This window comes from Brachyistius frenatus, unplaced genomic scaffold (assembly GCF_029030835.1).
Source record: "Brachyistius frenatus isolate BFR_SWC_R1_liver_20210118 unplaced genomic scaffold, ASM2903083v1 Contig_136, whole genome shotgun sequence".
In the NCBI taxonomy this organism is placed as follows: domain Eukaryota; kingdom Metazoa; phylum Chordata; class Actinopteri; family Embiotocidae; genus Brachyistius; species Brachyistius frenatus.
The window spans coordinates 578,752-600,198 of NW_027210735.1; the positions used below are offsets into that span (position 1 = coordinate 578,752).

Here is a 21,447-nt window from a genome sequence, read left to right on the forward strand (position 1 = left end):
GTTCTTGTGACATCGCCTGTGGTAAAGAGGCCCTGAACAAAACACCGTTCTGATTCCATTTGTATGCTGTGGTTAATGTGTAACACTCAGAGCACACTTGCACTTTGTTCCCCCAAATAATAGATGGAGTTTTCAGACACAAACTTGCCAAAGCTGAAAGGTACGTTTGGCGCTTAGTTAAACTTGTAATAATGTTTATCTTTTGTACTAAAAACTGAATCTATTTCAGTGTTTTTGATAGTGACATACTTTATAGGGAGAAGCTATGTTATTCAACGGGTGTAATCTTATAATTTTTGGGAGATGTTAGTGATTGTGTTCCTCTTCAGTGGTGTATTTTTTTCATGTTTCAGGTTGTGGAGCCAAACCTTTGCAGTTTAAAATGATGGTGCCACATAAAATGGAGATGGTATTCATTTCCATCCTAACCTACTTGTGCCTCGTCGCTCCCGTCCACCAAGCACAACTTCCAAGCGCCACTGTCTCAGACCTCTCATTCAAAAATATGGACTTTGCCATGAACCTTTACAGAAAAATATCCACTTACCACGACAAGAACATATTTTTCTCGCCTCTGAGCATCTCGAACAGCTTTGCTGCTCTCCTAATGGCTTCAAATGGTGTCACGCACGAGGAAATCCTGACGGTACTCAACCTGAAGTCGCTGCAGAGGGATGACCAGCCAGACCTTATCCCCGAACTCTTCCAGCTCCTCAATGAGAACATCACACAGAACGGATCCCTGAAACTGGACCAAGGCATGGCCCTCTTTACGCGCCAGGACTTTGAGCTTGAGAAGACATTTGAAGACAAAATGAAGACGTTTTTTGATGCCGACATCAAAACTGTAGATTTTGCTGACACAGAAATGACCATCAATGTCATCAATGAGTACGTCAAGCAGAAGACTGGAGACAAAGTGACAGATATGATTTCGAACCTGGATGAAAATACCCAACTCCTGTTAATCAACACCATTTTCTTCCTGGGTAGGTTGAATCTTTTTGTACAGTTTTGAAACCTCACCTTGCAGTGTTCATAATCGCACCCTGACTTCTATCTCTGTGTGCACCTTTGACCTGTAATGCTCATGACTAACACAGTTGTATCCTCTCTTCTACAGGAGCCTGGAAGATGCCTTTCAACCCTGATTTGACTATAAACTCACCCTTCTACATCAACAACTATAATATCGTGCAAGTGCCGACGATGTTTATAGAAGATAAATTCTACACAATGACAGATGATCATCTAGGCGCCCGAGTGCTGAAGCTGCCATACCAGGAAGGTGTTTCCATGCTTATCGTGCTACCCAACAAAGGCATCGACTACACGTTGATTGATGATGAGATCAGTGCCAAGAAGTTCCTGAGCTGGATCAAAAAGCTGAAAAAAACGTAAGTGCATCACTCGGAAAATGTCATGTTTTAAATCCACGTGTGATGTTTGTCTTTCTATCTTTTTTTGTTGAAACTATTTTATTGTCCGTATTTTGTTATGTGCAGATTAGTCAGTCTATTTGACTTGTCGAGTTATGTGTTGTTCGTAGCAAACTGGAAGTCAACTTGCCCAAATTCAAGATGGAGCAGTCGTACTCCCTCCACACTCTTCTACCAGACATGGGCATGCGCAGTGTCTTCAGTAATTCAGCCAATCTGACCAGGTTCAGCAAGAACAGAGGCCTCAGAGTGTCAGAGGTTAGTTTTCCACTCCATCATGTTACAACATATAATGTATATCCCAAAGTTTTACAGCTAAAGACTTTGATCTGTATTGTCAGGTGCTGCACAAGGCTGTGATTGAGGTGGACGAGACAGGGACAACCGCAGGAGCTGCCACAGCCATTGGCATCACTCCATACTCCCTACCGAGGACCTTCACCATCAACAGACCTTTCTTCTTCTTCATATACAACGACGACACTGACTGCCTGCTGTTCATGGGCAGGGTGATCGACCCCACCAAAATCTAGCCGTCCCCACTGCACCGCTTGCTTCTACAAGGCTAATTTGATGTATTTTATTATCTTAGATTGCTACAAAATGCTTGTTTTGGTCTGTTCATTAAAAGCCTACCAATAAGTGATCAATATAAAGAAAAAGAAAAAAAGAATTTACGGTCATCTTTCTTTTGGATGCAGTTCAATAACCGTTCCAACCCTCAAATATGTAACAATGAGTGTAAAACTCCTCCTAAATGAAAGCAGTGATGGTTCTATAACAGTTGTTATTAAACCACTTGATGACAAATTCATGACTAAATTCCTGTTGTTATTGCATCCTCCGCCATTAAAGGGCTCCGTATTACAGAGACGACCTTTAGTTCACCACTAATGTTTATTAGTATTTCCTACTGCAGGTGTTTTCTCAAATTCTTTATCAATTATTTAGTTATACAATAATTGCATGCAGATAGTTTACAAAAAGTGGAAGGAAATTTAGTGTCATGTATACCTGCAGAAATTATTGTATATTAGTGTTATTATCAAAATATGTGTAACTGCAGATTTAATAGCTTAAATGCAAAAAACCAAAACCGATTAACTGGATGACAAATTTTTCACAAGATTATTAAAAGGTTTGTTAAATATTAATTAATATTGGCAATGTGTAACTGTGTAATATGTAAAGGACTTCTCCTTTAAATCTGTGGAGCTGAAATTAGACGCACTGCTCCTTTTGTCCGACAAATAAAGTTTTTCAAACCACGTGATCACCACTGTCATGGCGGCGCCCTCGTGTCATGCGTGCTTGTAGTCAGATCGAAGCATGTGTTGATGCTTCAAAAACCCACTCTCGGGCCAGGTGAGACGTCTGTTTTCAACTTTCTACAAGAAACTTTTCATAATTGGCGCGTAGTTTCGCGCTGACTTCAGCAAACGTTTGGAGGATCGTTTTTAACCACTCAGGAGGATTCAGGAGAATCACCATATTGTTTCAACTCCGTTCATGTATTATACACCTGTATCAACTGGTAGGAAAATGAAGGTAAATAAGATGAAACCGAAAAACAAGCGTTTGTCCTCCGGGCTGCAGAAAAAAGCCAAACGGGGCATTGACGTGAAAGGTCAATGGAAAGCTGTCGAGCTGGACCCCAGTCTCTTCTCCGAGGAGGGCTTGGAGGGTCTGGTGTGTTTCGAAGAGCTGACAGATTACCGTCTGGTAGACACCGAGAAGGCTGCAGCCAAAGAAAAGAAAGACGTGAAGAAGGACAAGAAAAAGCCGAGGAAGAGAAAAGCCGGTGAGGAGGCTGGAGATGAGGAGAGCAAAGAGGGAGAGAGCACCACCGAACCAGCCAAGAAAAAAGCCAAGAAGAAGAGGAAAAAGAAGACGGTAGCTGCAAAGGCATCGGTCCAGCTGGGTGATATTTCTACAGAAGATGTGACAGGGAAGGATTCAGCTGCTGGTGAGGAGGGAGGAGAGGATGAGGCAGCAAGTGAAGACGCAGCAAAAGATCCAGCAGCTACTGCTGAACATGATGCACAACCAAAAAATGCAAAGAAGAACAAGAAGAAGAAGAAGAAGAACAAAAAAAAGAGAAAGAAGTCGGGGCAGCAGATGGAAAAGGATGCGGTCCCAGAAGGACAGCCAGACACGGAGTCGCCATCAGACCTTCCGCCTGTGGGAGAAGAGAAAGTGACAAAGCCTCTCAAAAAGCAGGCAAAGAATTGGACCAATGTGGCTCTCTCTGGTTCTGAAGACAAAAATACTGATGTGAGCGCGTGGAGGAGCCTGTTCGTTCCCCCGGCTGTGCTGAAGGCACTGAGCAGTCTTGGATTTGGTTCCCCCACACCGATCCAAGCCCTGGCTTTACCTCCAGCTATCAGGGACCGCATGGATATACTGGGGGCGGCTGAGACGGGTAAGATAACAAGTCTTTCATTCCTGCGTGTTTTTTTTTTTTTTTTGGTCTGTTACTCAAAGTTAACGTGGCTGCTGTAATTACAGGAAGTGGCAAGACGTTGGCGTTCGGCATTCCCATGATCCACACCATCACGGAGTGGAAGAAGAGCCCAGAACAAAGTGCTGACGGCAACACTCAGCCGGCCGCACAGGTGGAGAGTTTGTATTTGCCGGATGTGGATGAGCCCACGGCAGAAGGGGACCAGGAGGACAACGTGGAAGCTTCAGGAGATGACGAAGGAGGAGGAGAAGAAGAAGAAGGTGCAGGAGGAGAAGAAGAAGAAGGAGAAGAAGATGGAGGCTCAGAGGAAGAAGAAGAAGAAGATGATGTTGTTGAGGAACAAGATGAAGACGAGCCACTCGGATGTGTTCAAGAAATCGACGATGTAAAGTTGAATTTTGATGAAAAACCTGCCGCTGGTCGGACGCAGCCTCTTCTGGGTCTGGTTCTCACTCCCACCAGGGAGCTGGCAGTTCAGGTCAAACACCATATTGACGCTGTTGCAAAATTCACCGGTAAGTCATTATTAGACAAAGAGTCACGAATAGACAGTCTTCTCTTATGTTGTTGTTGTTTTTTTTTAATGTCAAGATATTGAAGGCGTTTCTGTCGTTCAGATATCAAAACGGCCATCGTGGTGGGCGGCATGGCGCAGCAGAAACAGAGAAGGATGCTGAAACGCAGGCCAGAGATCATTATTGCTACTCCGGGACGTTTGTGGGAGTTAATCAAAGAGAAGCATCCACATCTGGTCAACCTGCGACAGCTCCGGTAAGACACAACAATTCAAACTTCTTTATTGTAAGATCATTTTTTTTTTTTTAATATGTAAATAGGACATGGCAAACAAAGGCGACATAAAGTGGCTGAAATCTGTCCCAATGTACAGATCAGCCTGACGTGTAGATCAACAAACGCTCAGTGTCCAGTTTATAAAGTTTATTTATAGTAATGCAGTAAATCCAATCTAATGTGTTTCCCACACAGGTGCCTTGTCATCGATGAAGCCGACCGCATGGTGGAAAAAGGACACTTTGCAGAGCTGGAGAGTCTGCTGGAGATGCTGAACACCACGCACTTCAATCCCACGAGGCAAACATTTGTGTTCTCGGCCACTCTGACGATGGCTCGCAGCCTGCCCACCCGCCTCCTCCAGAAGAAGAAGAAGAACCTGGACCAGAGGAGCAAACTGGAGGTTCTGATGGACAAGGTGGGGATTAAAGCTAAGCCCAAAATCATTGACCTCACCAGGAAGGAGGCCACCGTGGAGACGCTGACCGAGACACAAATCCACTGCCAGAAGGAGGAGAAGGACTTCTACCTGTATTACTTCTTGCTGCAGTATCCCGGACGCACGATGGTGTTTGCCAACAGCATCGACTGTATCAAGAGACTGAACTCTCTGCTGGTTATCTTGGGCTGTACTCCACTGCCTCTACATGCCAACATGCACCAGAAACAACGTCTGAAAAACCTGGAAAGGTTTGCCGAGAGGGAGAAGTGAGTCTTGCAGAGGTGTTTGCCTTCGGTCTGGACTTCATCCAGGATCTGTGTGTCTATGATGAAATATAAAAACCTGCGAACTGCAACTACGGGTTTAAAAGTTTCATCTGGTCTGCACCTAAAGGCCTGGGAGAGCTTTCCCATGGCTCGCTTTGTTATGACAGATGTTTTATTTAATTAATAAGTTACTCAATAGCACTCCATATCAGCATGTTGCAAAAGAAATCCAGCAGGATTGGCCCTGCTTCTTGAAAGTTGTAAAATACTTAAAACTATAATAATTTAACACACTTGTAATTTCAACCGCTGTACATTCATTTGGTAACTTTAGCTTTTTCTAGTAGCTGTGAGCTTATCGTCATACAAGCTGATAGTCGCATGTTATAATCTGAGCAGCGTTGATTGAAAAGAGGTTCTTGATTTGTCATTTCTTTAATGGCACCTCGACATGTTTGAACAACAGAAAACACATCAGGTTTTCAGAAATGTGAAGTTTTAATTTCAAACATTAAGCACTACCACAGACTCCATGCTTTACACTGGAATTTCTCATTCACAGTTGTTTTCTTCTGACTACTGATGTGGCAGCAAGAGGCCTGGATATCCCCGATGTTCAACATGTCATCCACTACCAGGTAAACCCTTTGATAGATGTCTGAAGCATTTCCATTGGCTTTGACTGCGAGTTGGTCACCTATGCAGGGAACGTCATATTACTGTCAAGCTGAGTTTTGGTCAACAACTTGCATGTATAGTCTTCGTTGAAAATCAATATGTACATCGTTGATTATAGACATGTAATTGAAGCTGTTCTAGTTGCTCTACTGTATCTTGTGTGTAAAGACAGCTTTACTGTACCTCATATCTGATGTAATTATCTCTAATAATCTAAACATTTGTGCCCACTAGGTTCCTCGAACGTCTGAAACTTACGTCCATCGGAGCGGCCGAACAGCGAGAGCCACTAAAGAAGGTCTCAGTTTGCTGCTCATCGGCCCTGACGACATGATGAACTTCAAAAAGATTTCTAGGACTCTGGGGAAGGAGGAGGAGCTTCCTATGTTCCCGATAGAGAGCAAATGCATGGAAGCGATCAAGGTAAGCTCCGTCAGCGTCAGGTTCTGTCTGATGTGTGACATTAAGGAGTTTATATTTGATAGTTTAATGTTGAATGTGTCCCTCCACAGGAGCGAGTCAACTTAGCTAGAAATATAGAAAAGATTGAGTTCTACAACAGCAGGGAGAAGCAGCACAACTCCTGGTTCAGACAAGCAGCAGAGGCCCTGGAGGTGGACCTGGATGAGGATCTTTTAGTTGGTAAGTTGAACATAAAAGTAATTCAAAACAAAATTATGTTGTAACATAGTCAGTCCATTGACAAGTGTTCAAAAACAGACATCTGAAAATCCTTCTACGTCAACAGGCCAAACAGGGGACGAGGACGCTGACCGAGAGCAGCAGAAGATGGTGAAGGGGATGAAAAAGCATTTGAAGCATTTGATCTCCCAACCTATTTTCAGGAATATGGTAAAGACAAAGTACCCCACTCAAATGGGAAAGATCCCACACACGCTTCCTGCAGGGATGGAAAGTGCCCTCATCAGGGTTTCAGTAGAGGAGAACAAACAGAGGTCAAAGAAAAGTGTTCCCCCGCAGAGGAAAAAACAGAAGAAAGAAAAGCAGCAGTGACATAAGTAAGGCTTAGTCTTTAACTGGGTTTATGTAACTGTTGAATTGATGTTCAAAAGAAATGCATAAATCATTTCAATTCATCTAAATACTTGACGCACAATATGCAATCATGAAATCTACCCATGCTGTTGAATCCCTGTAAACTGCAACATTTGATAAACATCTGTTTTCATAAGTGTCTTGAAGCCCAGCTGGGATTTATTCAACTGAAGTCAATATTCCTGAGTTGAACTGATTCCCAGTGGGGCTGTGGTTCAGAGTTGAGGTCGTGGATACAGAATATTATAATGAGATGTTCGGTGTAGGAGATGCAGTGAAGGTTGAGCACCCTCTGGAATGATGTGGTGAGCCAGCTGCTGGTCATCACCCTCCATAGAGACAATATGGATGTTGATATCCAGGGCTTGCGACAGGGCCAAGATGTCCACGTGATCACACTCCATCGCCATGGCCTCCACTTCCTGAACGGAGAGAACGTTGACTTAAAACACAACCCGGTCAGTAAAGACCATCGACTCTTTGGTCCACCAGGTGGCAGCAACACTTCGGTACTAACTTGATGACAGTAGACCTGTAGGTTGGGGGCCTCCACAAAGTTGCAGAAGAAGTCTGCATGGTTTTGCAGGTGTGCCGAAGTGAGCAGCCTCAGATACTGCACCAGGCTGTCGGAGGTCATCGGCTCATTGAGGAGCCTGAGCAGTGTGTGCTCCTGCTCATCAGCCTGGCACTGCTCCACAACATTTACAACCTTCAGGGGGAGAGAAACAATCAGGCACTCTTACAGTTTGGCTGAAAACATTTTGTTTTCATTTTCATTCTCTGCCACATGAGCTCAGATCGCAGTCTACAAGCAGCCAAAATCATCTAAACAAATAACACGGGACCATTACTCATGTCAGGATATTTATCAGTTCTAATGCCGAAACATTTTATAGATAGAAAAGCAAGTGACTTTTAGTAATTACGACAAGACAGTCATTACCTGATGTTGTGTGCCGAATCACAGGGAAGGTATAAAGATACAAGTCACTGATGTATACAAAATGATTTCCAGCTGCTTCCAGCTGTTTTCCCCATTATGTAAGATTTAAAAGTAATAATACTTTCCTTTCAAAATCTGCACTGAAGAGCAAACTAACTGAAAATCAAATGAAATGGTAAAATCATCAACGGTAATGGCCTCTCAAGCGTCCAATGTCAGAGCTAAACCCCCACAAATAAAATTCTTAACTCAAGGGAAACACTTAATCTGTTTGTTTTGGTACTACACACCCCACACCATGCGTTTAAACATGTATTATGTCAGCGATCCTACCTTTGCGGGGACAAGATAATGGGCTATGTGCCACAAGTAGGAGTAATGAAATTCCCAGGCAACAAAGTGTACAGGGTTTTGTTTTTTTTCTGAGCAATTGGGAATAAAATGTATTTCAATAAAGGGATTTAAGTAATTAGAAACACGACTTGATTTACTTGTTGAATTAAAGGTGTGATTGCAGCTGGAAGTGCATTATTTACCGTGTTCAGGTGCTGCTTGAAGGAACTCTCTTCAAATCCCGCAGAAGCCAACATTTTGCCACTCTGGATTATCTTGTCCTTGAATCTAAAACCGACATCGAAAAGATGATCTCACTCCCAATATAATGTGCGATACAGTATTTAATGAACATCGGGTGACTTTGGTTTAACCTGCAGTGCGGGACTTTTGTCCCCCCTTCTGCCTGTGAGTGTCATTACAAAAAAAAAAAAAAAAAAAAACCGTCGACACCTGGTTACGTCATACGCATTTATACGTAAAATAAATAAATAAATCCCGCACTGCATTAAGGCTAATAATTTGCAATAATGATGCAAACTGACCTCTGCAAAGCCCGAGCATTAAGTCGGACCGACTCCAAGTGTGCGAAGCAGAAGGCTCTGTAGAAGCAGTTCCCATCACCGCACACCTTTCTCACGGCGGAAAACTGTCTGCACAAATCCTAGCAAAGGACAAGAGGTCTGTTAAGCGGGGGAGGGGGACTGTGATCGCTTCCATAAGCTCTCCCCACCCCAGACGAAGAGCCTACTTTGTGTTTGGCACTCGGCGTTTGCGCAGGGAACAGCGACGAAATGTCCTCTCTGCATGAAACCAAGCTGCCACCGGCCTCCATCTGTCGAAACAAACAGCTTCACTGTCTAAACCGCACATTCAGGAGTTGACCGGATACCAGATTTACCTTCATCTTTCAACACCATGGGAACAGCGTGAGAAAACTTCTTTACAGTTTGGTCCGGCATGCGTCAGAGAAGCTGTGTCAAAACATTTTGCTTCCACTTTCCGCAAAACCGGATGTTTGCGGATACCACGTGTTTGTGTTAAAGGGCCAGTGCTTTTTTTTTTTTTTTAATTTTAAATTTTTTTTTTTTTTTTTATATAAAGTGTTGGAGTCCCACCTTCGTACTTAAATGTGCAAGATAAATGCTGATAACACAAACTATAACGTGGATTAAAGTATCAAAATTAAATACTGAGAATTGCATAGATCATTTTATTATTTATTGTGTAAAGGTGAGGCAAAATTCAAATGCAATATTTTATCCAGTGGTCATGTTTTGTTTTTAAAATCTGAATCACTACTATAGCTGACACATTATTGTAATGTGTAAAAAAATAAAAATTAAAAAAATTCAAGTTAAAACCTCACATTTTAGAGTGGACTTTGATTGGCACCTGTCCAAGGTACTTTTGCAATAATCATTGTGTTTAATCAGCATGTGCGTGTGTCAGGTGGAGGAATTATCTTTGCAAAGGTGAAGTTCTTACTAACACTGATTTTAACAAATTAGTGAACTGAATTTGAGTGAAACAAACCTTTTGTTTGTACAGAAAAAGTCATCAGATCTTTTATTTTAAGTTGTGAAAAATGGAAGAAAAAAACAAGTGTCACGTTGATATTTTTGTTGCGTGCACAAACACTATTTGAAATCCTCAGTGATCCCCCCCCACCCTTCCCTCACTGGACAACCCACGTCTTCTCAGGGGACACAAATTACCAGCAAAACCCCTTAAAGGTATGTCTTAACATTTTGCTTCTTGACATTGCCCAGATAAGTAGTATTGCAACATAATTAGTGTAATTATTATCAGCTGTTAGTGTCTGTCGAAGAAAGCTGAAAGAAAACCTGTTTGGCTGGATCTGAAAATTCAAAGGTGATGCTTTTTGTTCCTACGGTCTTTTGTTTCTTGCGTAACACAAACTTTATGGTAGACACAGAACGGAAAATGCAAATGTTGCAAGAGGCAAGGATTTCACAAATGTCACATTCTCTCTTCTACAAAACATGTGCTGTTTATTTAATGAAACGCAGACTACCACAAATCACTACACCATTTGAAATATTTCTGTGCAACTTGTTCAATGCTTTTGTGTATATATAATCAAAAAATGAAACAATGATTTGACAAACATTTGTCTGGGCAACTTCTGATGGCCGGATGAACTGAAATCGCTCATTCGAAACAGCTGTTTTCACGTCACTATCTGTAGTGTACATGAGATTTTAAGTGCAAAAGTTTAGTGCATCGCTGTTTCAAACAATAGAAATTTGTGTAAAAACACACAAACCAATCTAAAAATGGATTTAACAACAACAAAATCTTAACAGGGTCCCCCTACAAGCTGTGTTGGAGCTTTCAGTCAGATTTCATGGTCTTCTTTCACAGATGAAGTCATTGTATTGAAGTTGTCATGTTAACCTTTTGCTACAAAGTGATCTTTGAATTAAGATGTTTTTTGTTCCCAAGGTCAAAGACAACATCTTAAATTACTGTCAGAGGCAACACGGCAACAAACACTTCATTAACTAAATGTCTCAGTCTTTCTGCTGACTTTACTTGAACTTTTGAATATTGTTTTACTTCTGATGCTTTTCATCGATGCCCTCGCTCTCTTGTCCGCCACCACTGTTGTACTTGTCATCGCAGACGCCGACTCCTTCAGCCTCCTCGCTCTCCTCTCCGTGTCTGCCTGGTCCAGAATGTACTCCTGAAAAGAAAGTGGTTAGTCAAGAGGCAGGTAAACTAAGCAGTGCAAATGATGTGAATGCCGATAACCAGCTAATCAGCGGGATGTTACCTTCACCATGTCCATCATCATCAATACGTTCATGCTTTCCAGCGGCCCGTACGCTGGAAGATAACACTGCTCTGCGAGGTTGCTGATGGCCATTAGCAATCTTCCCACTTCTTCAAGCTGAGAAATAATAGAGCACATGTGGCTCTTCAAATAAACTCAGGCTAATTTCCGACTCACAAGCTTGAAAGCGTACCTTCTCTCTGGAAAGGCCTTGCTCCAGCTGCAAGTTAACCTCTGCCTGCTTGTTCTTCTCCTTGAGGGTTTCTAACTCACTCAGGAGTTCAGTCACTTCCTTGTTGGCCATCTGCAACAGATCCAAAAACATCACTCAAGCACTGTCAAATTAAGGAAATGCTACATGGAACATCTGCTCGTGCATCTCTGACCAGTTTCCTTATGCTGTGCTCCTGCTTCATGTCCTGCAGCTGTCGCTGGCCGTGCTCCACCTCCTCCTCCATGCGCCCCAAACGCTGCAGCAGCTCCTGGTGGGTGACGGACAGGATCTCGTGGCGCCGAATGATGGGCATCACCAAAGATTCAGACCCACTATCAAGGTAATCTGAAGAAGATGGTGCAGTTTGTTGCATCAGTGTCAAAGACAAACAGAAGAGGTTCATGTAAAAGGTTATTGGGACTGTAAAAGTTGGTTTTGAATTTACTGCCGGGGAGATAATCTAAGGTTTTCATCAAGTAGTCCTCAAAGATTTTGTATTTTTCCATCCTCTCCTTTAAGATTTTCTTTCTGTATTTTGAGAAATGGGGAAACCGGGGTTAAAAAATGTGACTAAATAAGTGACATCTGCACATTGAAGTCTGGGTTTCAAGTGCTCACCTGGCTTGAAGTTGTTCGAGCTGTTCTGTCAGACCTTCTGTCGCTCTCTGTTTCAAAATGTTCTGCTTCCGTGTAGTTTCACACGTCTTTAGCGCTCTGCGTCGCTTCACTTCATTTTCAGCAACAAACTTCTCAAATTTCATCACCCTCTCTTTAGTCTGGGGGAAAAATACAAACCCGAAGGACAGTGTCATACAGATTTTATATAAACATCAGTAACAGAAGCTCTCTAATCATTCATTTAATTCAAGTAAATTTGGGAAGTCTCAACTTGCCTGCTGTTGTTGTATTTCCAGTTCAGACCTTCTCTGAGCCAGGGCCGCCGCACAGCTCGTAAACTCTTGCCATTTGAGTGCGAGCTGCTTGTTCACCTCGTCCAACTCTGCTTGTTTCCTCAGAATCAGCGTCTTTTGCAAAGTATTCACCCCTACATTGAGGTCTCTGCTTGAAGTCTGCACATATAAAAAAAAAAACATAAACATTCAGGTGCATAAACGCTGAAAGTGAAGTTTCAGAGTTCTTTAAAGGAAAAATAAAAATGAAAGGTTGATAACAGAGACGAGAATATAAAAACTCAAGCACACATTGCAATAATGTGCAGCATGAACAGCATTAAATTAATACACTTAGATAGGCTATATAAAGAATATGCTGCGGTATTAATATACTGCATGAAATCCTTCATTATAAAATAGGTTAAACATCATCCCAAACAACACAATATAAATTATTGTATTTTTTTTGTTGACAACATAATGTTTGCACTTATTTTATATGCTTAGACTCATTATTTATTAGTCTTACCTCTGTTTCTGCAGATGTGAGGTTGATAGATTCCCCCTTTCTGTGTCTGAATCGAAAATATGTGTCAGTCACAAATATGATTTATGAATGTGGTTTTAAAGGAATGAGTTGAATTGCTGAAGGCAGACGAAGGCCTACCTGGTGTCCTCCGTCTGTGTCACAAAAATGTTTCTTATCCGGTTTTCCATCTTGAGTGCCACGCGAGGATCGCTGCTATCTAACAAAGGAAGAGAAAAACTCGTCATGGTTGTTTGTTTTTTTGTTTTTTTTGTGTGTGTGTGTGTGTAAATTTATCATCCAGGAGTTCTGACGAGTAAAACACACGTCCCTCAGTCGGTCCACGTTCAGACGGTCACAAGGACGATTGAGGGTCTCTTCCGGATGTTCCCGTGGGTTTGTGTAGCTGTTGCTTTGGTAACCGCAGGCGAGACAACAAGGAATGCAACGGGATCGTTTTCTCTGTTGTCATGGCAACTGCTGACGGGTGGGTGGGTGGGGGGGGTCGGTTCTGCTTTATTGACCGACTGAGAGGTCCGTCCTATTTCCAGAGAACCTTTGAACGAAGCTGTGGCGACAGGTGTGTACAACTTTGGATTGCTGATTGTGAAGTCCGAGAAGGGTTTTGGGATGCCCTGTTTTCAAGTCAGTTAAGAGCTGGCACTCTGCTACAAGCACAATATAAAATCTGGCACAAATCCTCCTGCTTTCCAAACTGCAGTAATGTGCTAAAACTTGGTAAAATAGGCCCACTCAACAATGAATAACAATTTGAGCCTGTTTGTTTTGTGACAAAAGTTACATTAACTCATTCAAATAACTCTTATGACATCAACTCCTTCTGCCTCAGGGGAAAAATAAAGATTTGATGAATATTTTAACTGATCATGAAAGACAATAAACTACAATTTCTTTAGTGGCTTCTTGCTGACCTTTGTGTTCCTGGAATAAAAAAAAATGTAGTTGCATAACCGTCTTTGTTGTGCAAATATGTTGGGCTCATCAGACATTTGCCTCAGACCTAATCTAGGTCTTCTAGTTCCCCTAGTTGGACATCATTATGCTGAGACTTGTTTGTTTCAGACAAAAAAACAGAAGCCACCTCCAGTTTTATATGCAGGAAGCATTTTTTTTTAACAATCACTTCCGAAGAAGTGATTGTGAAACAAAACTCCTCCGTCATTGTCATTCTCTGGCACGTTCTCAAACCTTCACCGTGTCACATTAAGAGCTGATACAGTAGAGGGGTGTTATAGTCTTCTGCAGATGATGATGAGGAACGTTGTTGTGTGGTAAGCCCTGGTTCAATCTTTGAAGATAATATTTGCTCCTTCAACTCTGTTCAAATCTCTCTTTGTGCGTGCGTGTGTGCGCGCATACGTGTGTTTTGGTCTTGGAAAATAAAAATGGAAATACAATATTTTCTTAGTCAATCATAGTTAAGAAAATAAGCGGTAATCTCAGCCTAATGTGTTCTGCTGCATAACTGACTGTAACACTACACACACCAGCGTTGACTCAGGAGCAGCAGGATCAAGTGGAACCAAACTCGGTTGAACATTCCCTTAAAAGGCATCCACGCTCGTTGCCTGAGCTGCTGCTCTCTGATGTCTGCCAGTGCACATTTCAACTCTTTCAAATGAGTTTGGTCTCTAATTCATACAGTACGTGTGTATTGTACAATGTGCGTTTTTGTTTTTGGGACTCTGCTTTTGTGTGCCACTATTAATGTTCTGACTTCTGTTTTTCTTTTCTGGATCCCTATCACTTATTGATGAAGAGGACAGCAGCTCGTTGTTGGAAGTCCTGGTTTTGAGACTGGACAACAGATCTCCTCCTGTGATGAATGCAGTCAGCAGATCAGGGTCTCTTTACCAGAGACTGAACGGTGATATCAAAGGCAGGCTGTCCGTCTTCTCTCTGACCCTTCACACTTCATCCAACTACACAACAATCTCTCTCAGGTGAGAAAACCTGTTGCTCTGTATTACATTACAGTGTTGGAATAATATGCAAATGTTGTACTAAAATCATATTTTATAAGTTATTACATTATTACTTGTTTGTACAAGTAGCAAGGTTGTAAATGTGAACCATCAGCAGGATGCAGGAAGCAACATATATTTTATATATAACACACATCTCTAAGGTCTACTGTCACTATGACTTCCCTTAGATCAAGGGTGTCAAACATACGGCCCGCGGGCCGGATCTGGCCCGCCAGAGGGTCCAGCTCGGCCCGCCGGATGACTTTGCTAAGTGTGAAAATTACAGAAAGACATAAATTGCATTTCTATGAGAATATGGAGGTTTATGAGTACAAACGTTTTGTAATTTTTTTTTAATCGATCCAGTAATTGCTTCAAAAACAGCGTAAGTGCGACGTCTGCTCCGGAGGAAGAAGCGCTCGCTGCTAGGGAATCTGCAGAGGAGAGCCCAGGCAGATAAACAGTGGGCTGATGTCTGAGTTTTTGCTCTTTATGTTTGTAGTTTATTGTAGAAAGACCTTAAAATAGGGTTTATCATCCAACAACCTTCACCAATGATTTAAACATAGAGAAATATTGTTGTTATGTATGCGTTATTATGCTATGAATTTACTGGTCTCGCCCACTTGAGATGAAAGTGGGCAGTATGTGGCCCCTTAACTAAAATGAGTTTGACACCCCTGCCTTAGATGCTACAGGTTGCTTGGATCTGTCAATCACAAAATATCTCCCTCTTGTGGAGAAACTGCAGCATGCTGGATGTGAGTGTGTCAGTATGAGGTTGCAGCCAAACATGAGGTCCTGAACTTGAGCAACTGTGTCACCGTGCCCTTGTGATTCTGCAGGCACAAATCAATGTGATGGTTTGCAATACAGCCAAGAATGTTTTTACAGGACAAGTTTCGAGCAACACTCCAACATTTAAAAGCCCTCTGTGTGGTAGAGCTAAAACTGCACTGAATTAAATCATGTTAAGAAGCAGGTTAAAGCAAATGGGATATAAAAAGGATTCCATTTCTTATGTGTGAAAACACAATCAAACAGGTCATTGCCATAGTTACCACAGAGGTCAGAGCCTCACTATTTTTAAGGAAATTTGGAGGGTTTATGACATTTTTTAAATTCTGAAAAGTCCATATTGGCATTTTTTAAGGCTGATTATTATTATTTTAAAAAAAATAATATATATTTAGACAGTAATAATTACACAATCAGGCAAGGAGAACGTTTTTCAACTTTTTTGGTGACCAGTGGAAAATCTGTAAGGATGTGGGGGTTTCTTGAGCATAGCAGCATATTTCTAAAACAGACCTTTTGATTAGAAACATTGAACTCCTCTAAGCAAATGTAAATGACTTAACCTGCTCACAGATTGAGGTCATATCACTGTAGAAACATGGGCTAGTACAAGACTACTGTCTATGGCTTTCCAAGGGGAGTAGTGACTCGTGAATTGTTGTGGCTCAGTTATGTAGTGTCTGTAGTGTTCATAGCACAGTTCTGGCACCAGCCAAAAAAATAAAAAAGCTGCAAGTAAAGAGCTCGGCTTGGGCTGCCTTATCTCCACTGCAATTAGCCTTATCTCTGGATGTCCGTGTTTTTTTTACATATATGGATAAACCCGTCACCCTGCCGTCTGACAATAGCTCCAGTCCCAAAATAATCTGAGAGCGCACAGCTGAGCTCCACTTGGCGCCGCACACCGCTCCGCCGACGCATGGTGAGGGAGAGACACTGCCGCAAAACATTCAAAATGACGAAATTCAGCTACTCTGACTACTTATCTCAGTTCCGTAACGCCGGACGGAAATGTAACACTGTTCTGTCGCGACTACGAGGAGAGAGGAGGAGAGGGAACAATCAGAGCGACGGCACGACCGAGCCGGAGTGAGTCTTTTGTTGTTGTGGGCTGGTTAACGCTGAGGCTGCATGTGTTTGTGTGTTCGTTTGTAAGAGTGCGTTTTGGATCCTAGAGGGCAACTGAGGTCCTCTGCCTTTTGAGTTCAATAAAAGCCAGACATTTTTAACTGGCCTTTACCACATCATTTATAATTGCTTAATTAAGAAATAATCACCGACTATAAAGATTTAAGATCCATATTGAATCAAAACTACATCCATCAAATGATACTGATGTCTGTCTAAAATCACACTTGAAGTCTATTAAATTGATATTTTTCTTCTTTCCAGTGATGCTGACCCGCTGGTCTTTGCCATCAGCAGAGGGGATGTGGAGGCTGTTAATGATCTGGCAACATCCTCCTCTCACAGCCTGCTGAAGGAGAACAAAGATGGGTGGATACCCTTGCATGATGCTGCCTACTGTGGACAGACTGAGTGCCTGAAGACTCTACTGAAGGGTACGGCATTGAGGGCATTAATGAGTCCCAAACATTGCATTCGTCAGTTTGAATCACATGTTGGGAATGTTTTGGTGCAGTGTGTGCCAATTTTTTTAACTGCTAAATGAGTCACCCTGCTAGTTTGTGTGAGCTGTCCACTTTCTGCTCCAGCTCATCCGGGTTCAGTGGACAAACGGACATTGCAGGAGCAGACGGCGCTGCTGCTCGCTGTGTCTTGTGAACACTCGTCATGTGTGCGGTGTCTTCTGGAAGCCGGCGCTGACCCCGACATCAGCAGCAATAACAAAGAAACTCCTTTGTTCAAAGGTACAGCTGTGAAATCTGTTTCGAAAAACAACGTATAGGAGGCCAAGTACTGGACATAAATGAGCCTCTGTCTTGTCTGTCCCTGCAGCATGTGAGCTGGAGAATGTGGACACGGTGAGCCTCATCCTGTCATACGGGGCCACTGTGAACCAGCGGTGCGGCCAGGGCTGGACAGCCCTCCACGAGGCCGTATCCAGAGACAACACGGAGATCTCCGAGATACTGATAAGAGCCGGGGCCACAATCAATCCACCGAATACCTACAGCATCACACCACTCATTGTAGCAGCTCAACAAGGAAAGATGAGGGCACTGTGTTACGTTATTGGAAAAGGTACTTTTCTGCAGTAAAATATTCGTACTTATCATGTTTCTGATCTCCATTTAAATATTCTAAAGAAATAATTTTTTTTTTTTTTTTAAGGTGCAGATGTGAACATGCAGACATGTGACGGTGTTACTGCGCTGCATGAGGCTAGTAAACATGGCCACAAGGAAGTCGTGGCCTTACTGTTGACTAAAAACGCTGATGCGAACAAACCCACCAACTCAGGACTGCTGCCACTACATATTGCGGCCCAGTATGGACACCACGAGTAAGTTAAGATAGTATGACTTTTTTTTTAGTCATAGTGTTATTGAGATAATAAACACAGGTCAAGTTGTAACATTTCTTTTCAGATTCAAAATGTATGTATATAATGAGAAATTAAGTGGTTGTTGTAAATTGTGCCTTGATCAGACTTATAAACTCCGCTGTAATTGATGTTTTGTATATATTTATTTTATTAACATCCTCTCTTTGTGTTCAGAATTGTGTCCCTGCTTGTCGCGGTGACAAGTCGAGCCCGGCTGCGGCACAGTTGGATCAGCCCCCTCCATCTGGCAGCAGAGCACAACAGGCACACTGTGGCAGCTGTGCTCCTAAAGACAGGTGCAGATGTAAACGCCACACTGGCCTACAGTCACTCCCCCCAGTACGCTGATCGGCGTGCCACAGCCCTCTATTTTGCTATTGCCAACGGCAGCACCAAAACAGCAGAGGTGCTGCTGAACGCCGGCGCTAGTCTGAGCCTGGACCCGGTCAGTCCTCTGCTGATGGCTGTGCGTCAGGGCTGTGTCGGCACCGTGTCCTTACTGCTGGAGAGAGGAGCCGATGTGAATGCCAGAATCCCTTCTTATGCGACTACATTCCCTGCTCTTGTTGCCCTTTGTATGAATAATCTGCCTCTGCTCAAGTGCCTTTTGGACAATGGCTGCGATGCCCTCTCCTGTTTTACCTGTGCTTACGGTAGTGCCCTTCACCCAGCTTCAGGAGGATCCAGTATAAGAACTACCGGCAGTAATGGATATGTTCTGCAGAGTGATAGTATGCTTCATTTAAACTGCAATGAGCCACCAGAAAGGGCAACACAGGTGAACAAAAAGAGCCAAAACACTGTCATGCATTTTAAAATTGCTCAAATATGTGTTCTTTTTAAGTAATACAGACTTTTATGATTTTCTTCTGCAGTTCTGTGAGTGGATATCCACCCCGGTAATGCTTAAATGGGCCGGACCAATTATAGACGTGCTTCTGGAGCATGTTGGCCAAGTTCAGTTGTGCAACAAGCTCACTGAACTACTGGACAGCCGAGAAGAGTGGCTCACTGTGAAGAGGAAGTCATGTAAGTATCAGATAAATTCTTACTAAGGGAACATGATCTTTTCCGCTTCCTCACACGTGTAGAAAACAAATGTGGTATACAAATATGACAACCTTCCTCATCTTTTCTATTTATCTTGTCAACAGTGTCACCACGTCCACTGCTGCACCTCTGTAGATTCAGGATTCGGTCCCAGATGGGGAGACACAGACTGAGATCTATCACAAACTTACCTCTGCCAAACAGACTGATCAGATACCTGAGCCTGGCTGACTGACTTTAAGATGAACCTCGAGCATTATCGTCCTCGGAGACATGACTAAGTTTATCTTTTTGTGGTTCTATTTTTAGTTACATCAGCTATCTTGAATCTGTAAATGGCCCACTCAAAAGAAATTCTCTATGTAGACTATAAATATCTAATATATGTGATGTGACAATAAGCTTCTTTAATCTGTCCTTTGGAGTGTTATGTTTTTTCACAGAAACCTGCAGTGAAAGGTAAAAACGATCTAGTGCCCAAAGGACTTATTGAGGGGAGTTGAATCATTTATTTAAAAATAAAAGTCATTGTTTCAAATGTGCCTATCAAACATTACTTTGACAAAGAAAGGTGATTCTCATAGTTTAAAGAGGAAACTAAAACAGGATGTTTGGATTCATTTGTATGACTTTTTGTGCTAAAAAAAAAGAACAGTCATTCTCTAAAAGTAGAAACTTTTGAACTTACTGTCAGTTTTAGGTGGCATGAGACTGACATGAAAGTGAGGCTGATGAAATTATTCGGCAAGTGCAATTTAGTCCTTTAGGATTAAACAAAAATAGATGAATCATCCCGATAAGTGCTGGAGGAAGTGTCTCATTTTAAAATGCAGAGAGAGAAAGACACTGCGTAGAACACAAAACAGAATCATTAGTCCTATTTACACATTTGTGTGTGATGGGTTCATCAGCAGGCTAATTAAATGAATCCAAACACACTGAAGATTGGTGACTGAGTGGTTGGTTTGGTCGGTATGGGCTTGACCACAACGTGTGTGTGAATTTTTTGTCCATAGGGATGCTCAGATCTCTCTGTCTCAGTCCCCGCTGCTTTGCTCCACAGTCCCAGGGGCGCATGGGGAACAACAATGTGACTGTGGAGGACTTGGTGTCCGTGGTACTGGAATGGGCAGCAGCCGCACACACTCACACAGTGGTGAGAGGTCAGGTCCAATTTCAGCGCCTCTTTATCCGCAGAGCTGCGCCGATTGGACGCAGACATTGTGGCCTTTGCGTCATCATGATCATAGTTCCTTTTCCTATTTTCATTTCCACCGCCCTCCGATGTGCCAACAGGGCTCCTTTTCAATCCTAAATGTGAGTGCTCCCTGTTAGTTTGGGTCAACTTAGGTTCCTCCCAAAATGAGGCTGGCAATTGGCGTTTCCTCATGGGAACCTGCTCCACAGCGTTCCCCACATTCTCCACATCTTGAGCATCAGAGCTGGCCTTTTCTGACACCAGCACATTCGGGAGAACAGTCCCCACTGGTTTCGCGCACCTGTACTCCGCAGACCTGTGCGTGTGGCATCTTGGGACTCTGGAGTACTTTTGAGAGAACCGCTTCAGTTGTTTCTGCAGATATTTCCGGTGATCCACAGAGCGTCTGCACGGAGCCGACTTATCCAGGGCCGCCTTGATGTCACTGGATGCCAAATTCACAAAGTTGAGCAACGTTTTGACTTCACTGTCTGCATTTGCCATTTTCGTCTTGACTTTGTTGAATCAGTCCATGTTAAAATGTGTAATCCGCCGTCAAGATCTGGAGAGAAACCAGAGAGCAAATTTAGGCTGTGCTTAATTGCGGGCTTTAGGAATTCTGCAAACAAACGAGAGGAATGCATCTTAATATATTTAATATTACTAATTTAATATTTAGTAATATTTTTTTTTGTCACGGATTAATAACCCATAACTCACCAACACGGGATGAATCCAGATTCTCTCGAAGCCACCGTCCGAGCCCAGACTTCTCTCCGGGCTGCAGTAGGAGCACTTCAACAAGTTGAATGAATATAAACTCCTTGTAGTTATGGTGCTTTCCTTGAACCAATCAGCGACCCCAGGCCCCTCACAATGCACCCCAATCAGCCTCCAAGCGCCCTGGTATCGAATTCTTCACCATTGCAAATTGTTGTCATGGAGATCTTGAAAAAGCCGCTGAGGGGATGCGATAATTTCTGCTACTCGATTATTTCTGCACGTTGGTCAAACCTCTCCAAAAATGCAACGTGTGCATAAATAATAATGAGTTAAAA

The 21,447-nt window shown here is 42.7% G+C and overlaps 6 protein-coding genes across 8 annotated transcripts; 3 read left to right on the forward strand and 3 right to left on the reverse strand.

The window, feature by feature from the left end:
- The first annotated feature begins 102 nt into the window (after positions 1-102).
- On the forward strand, positions 103-2,724 carry serpina10b (serpin peptidase inhibitor, clade A (alpha-1 antiproteinase, antitrypsin), member 10b). Its single transcript, XM_069714862.1, has 5 exons — positions 103-160; positions 354-989; positions 1,124-1,397; positions 1,550-1,697; positions 1,781-2,724. The coding sequence occupies exons 1-5, from the start codon at positions 124-126 to the stop codon at positions 1,970-1,972; spliced, it is 1,287 nt and encodes a 428-aa protein (XP_069570963.1). The 5' UTR covers positions 103-123; the 3' UTR covers positions 1,973-2,724.
- On the forward strand, positions 2,720-7,095 carry ddx24 (DEAD (Asp-Glu-Ala-Asp) box helicase 24). The gene is made up of 8 exons (XM_069714861.1): positions 2,720-3,861; positions 3,948-4,418; positions 4,521-4,674; positions 4,891-5,403; positions 5,966-6,041; positions 6,316-6,504; positions 6,594-6,723; positions 6,830-7,095. The coding sequence occupies exons 1-8, from the start codon at positions 2,949-2,951 to the stop codon at positions 7,093-7,095; spliced, it is 2,712 nt and encodes a 903-aa protein (XP_069570962.1). The 5' UTR covers positions 2,720-2,948.
- On the reverse strand, positions 5,883-9,423 carry LOC138630483 (ubiquitin thioesterase OTUB2-like). Its single transcript, XM_069714864.1, has 6 exons — positions 9,315-9,423; positions 9,165-9,248; positions 8,959-9,077; positions 8,617-8,701; positions 7,655-7,846; positions 5,883-7,559 (listed from the first exon to the last, which is right to left on the reverse strand). Exons 1-6 carry the CDS (start codon positions 9,318-9,320, stop codon positions 7,353-7,355), a joined length of 693 nt encoding a protein of 230 aa, XP_069570965.1. The 5' UTR covers positions 9,321-9,423; the 3' UTR covers positions 5,883-7,352.
- A 360-nt stretch (positions 9,424-9,783) lies between these two features.
- Positions 9,784-13,247, reverse strand: ccdc197 (coiled-coil domain containing 197). Its single transcript, XM_069714903.1, has 9 exons — positions 12,988-13,247; positions 12,850-12,895; positions 12,321-12,497; positions 12,046-12,203; positions 11,873-11,955; positions 11,600-11,772; positions 11,407-11,517; positions 11,214-11,330; positions 9,784-11,123 (listed from the first exon to the last, which is right to left on the reverse strand). The coding sequence occupies exons 1-9, from the start codon at positions 13,092-13,094 to the stop codon at positions 10,938-10,940; spliced, it is 1,158 nt and encodes a 385-aa protein (XP_069571004.1). The 5' UTR covers positions 13,095-13,247; the 3' UTR covers positions 9,784-10,937.
- A 1,404-nt stretch (positions 13,248-14,651) lies between these two features.
- On the forward strand, positions 14,652-19,426 carry asb2b (ankyrin repeat and SOCS box containing 2b). Of its 2 annotated transcripts, none has more exons than XM_069714879.1 (8): positions 14,652-14,810; positions 17,025-17,194; positions 17,348-17,503; positions 17,592-17,837; positions 17,928-18,099; positions 18,316-18,919; positions 19,017-19,170; positions 19,296-19,426. In XM_069714879.1, the coding sequence occupies exons 1-8, from the start codon at positions 14,689-14,691 to the stop codon at positions 19,424-19,426; spliced, it is 1,755 nt and encodes a 584-aa protein (XP_069570980.1). In that variant the 5' UTR covers positions 14,652-14,688. The 2 variants fall into 2 exon arrangements, with proteins under 2 accessions (XP_069570980.1, XP_069570979.1); XM_069714878.1 differs by lacking the exon at positions 14,652-14,810 and adding an exon at positions 16,420-16,721.
- A 279-nt stretch (positions 19,427-19,705) lies between these two features.
- Positions 19,706-21,407, reverse strand: LOC138630494 (protein FAM181A-like). Of its 2 annotated transcripts, none has more exons than XM_069714881.1 (2): positions 21,110-21,407; positions 19,706-21,008 (listed from the first exon to the last, which is right to left on the reverse strand). In XM_069714881.1, the coding sequence occupies exon 2, from the start codon at positions 20,891-20,893 to the stop codon at positions 20,111-20,113; it is 783 nt and encodes a 260-aa protein (XP_069570982.1). In that variant the 5' UTR covers positions 20,894-21,008; positions 21,110-21,407; the 3' UTR covers positions 19,706-20,110. The 2 variants fall into 2 exon arrangements, with proteins under 2 accessions (XP_069570982.1, XP_069570981.1); XM_069714880.1 differs by having other exon boundaries at positions 19,706-20,951; positions 21,110-21,406.
- Between the last annotated feature and the right edge of the window lie 40 nt (positions 21,408-21,447).

Bases quoted from the DNA above. Each gene is read 5' to 3' on its own strand.
- LOC138630494 (XM_069714881.1), bottom strand. From the start codon at position 20,893: ATGGCAAATGCAGACAGTGAAGTCAAAACGTTGCTCAACTTTGTGAAT.
- LOC138630483 (XM_069714864.1), bottom strand. The intron at 9,078-9,164 runs GTAGGCTCTTCG...GTCCTTTGCTAG, and splicing joins CGCCGAGTGCCAAACACAAA to GATTTGTGCAGACAGTTTTC. The intron at 7,560-7,654 runs GTTAGTACCGAA...CTCTCCGTTCAG, and splicing joins TACAGGTCTACTGTCATCAA to GAAGTGGAGGCCATGGCGAT.
- ccdc197 (XM_069714903.1), bottom strand. From the start codon at position 13,094: ATGACGAGTTTTTCTCTTCCTTTGTTAGATAGCAGCGATCCTCGCGTG. The intron at 12,498-12,849 runs GTAAGACTAATA...TTATATGTGCAG, and splicing joins TCACATCTGCAGAAACAGAG to ACTTCAAGCAGAGACCTCAA. The intron at 11,956-12,045 runs GTGAGCACTTGA...CTCAAAATACAG, and splicing joins CTCGAACAACTTCAAGCCAG to AAAGAAAATCTTAAAGGAGA.
- ddx24 (XM_069714861.1), top strand. From the start codon at position 2,949: ATGTATTATACACCTGTATCAACTGGTAGGAAAATGAAGGTAAATAAG. The intron at 3,862-3,947 runs GTAAGATAACAA...CTGTAATTACAG, and splicing joins ACTGGGGGCGGCTGAGACGG to GAAGTGGCAAGACGTTGGCG. The intron at 6,724-6,829 runs GTAAGTTGAACA...CTACGTCAACAG, and splicing joins GGATGAGGATCTTTTAGTTG to GCCAAACAGGGGACGAGGAC.
- serpina10b (XM_069714862.1), top strand. From the start codon at position 124: ATGGAGTTTTCAGACACAAACTTGCCAAAGCTGAAAG. The intron at 161-353 runs GTACGTTTGGCG...TTCATGTTTCAG, and splicing joins AAACTTGCCAAAGCTGAAAG to GTTGTGGAGCCAAACCTTTG. The intron at 1,398-1,549 runs GTAAGTGCATCA...TGTTGTTCGTAG, and splicing joins ATCAAAAAGCTGAAAAAAAC to CAAACTGGAAGTCAACTTGC.
- asb2b (XM_069714878.1), top strand. From the start codon at position 16,552: ATGGTGAGGGAGAGACACTGCCGCAAAACATTCAAAATGACGAAATTC. The intron at 16,722-17,024 runs GTGAGTCTTTTG...TCTTCTTTCCAG, and splicing joins GACGGCACGACCGAGCCGGA to TGATGCTGACCCGCTGGTCT. The intron at 18,100-18,315 runs GTAAGTTAAGAT...CTTTGTGTTCAG, and splicing joins GCCCAGTATGGACACCACGA to AATTGTGTCCCTGCTTGTCG.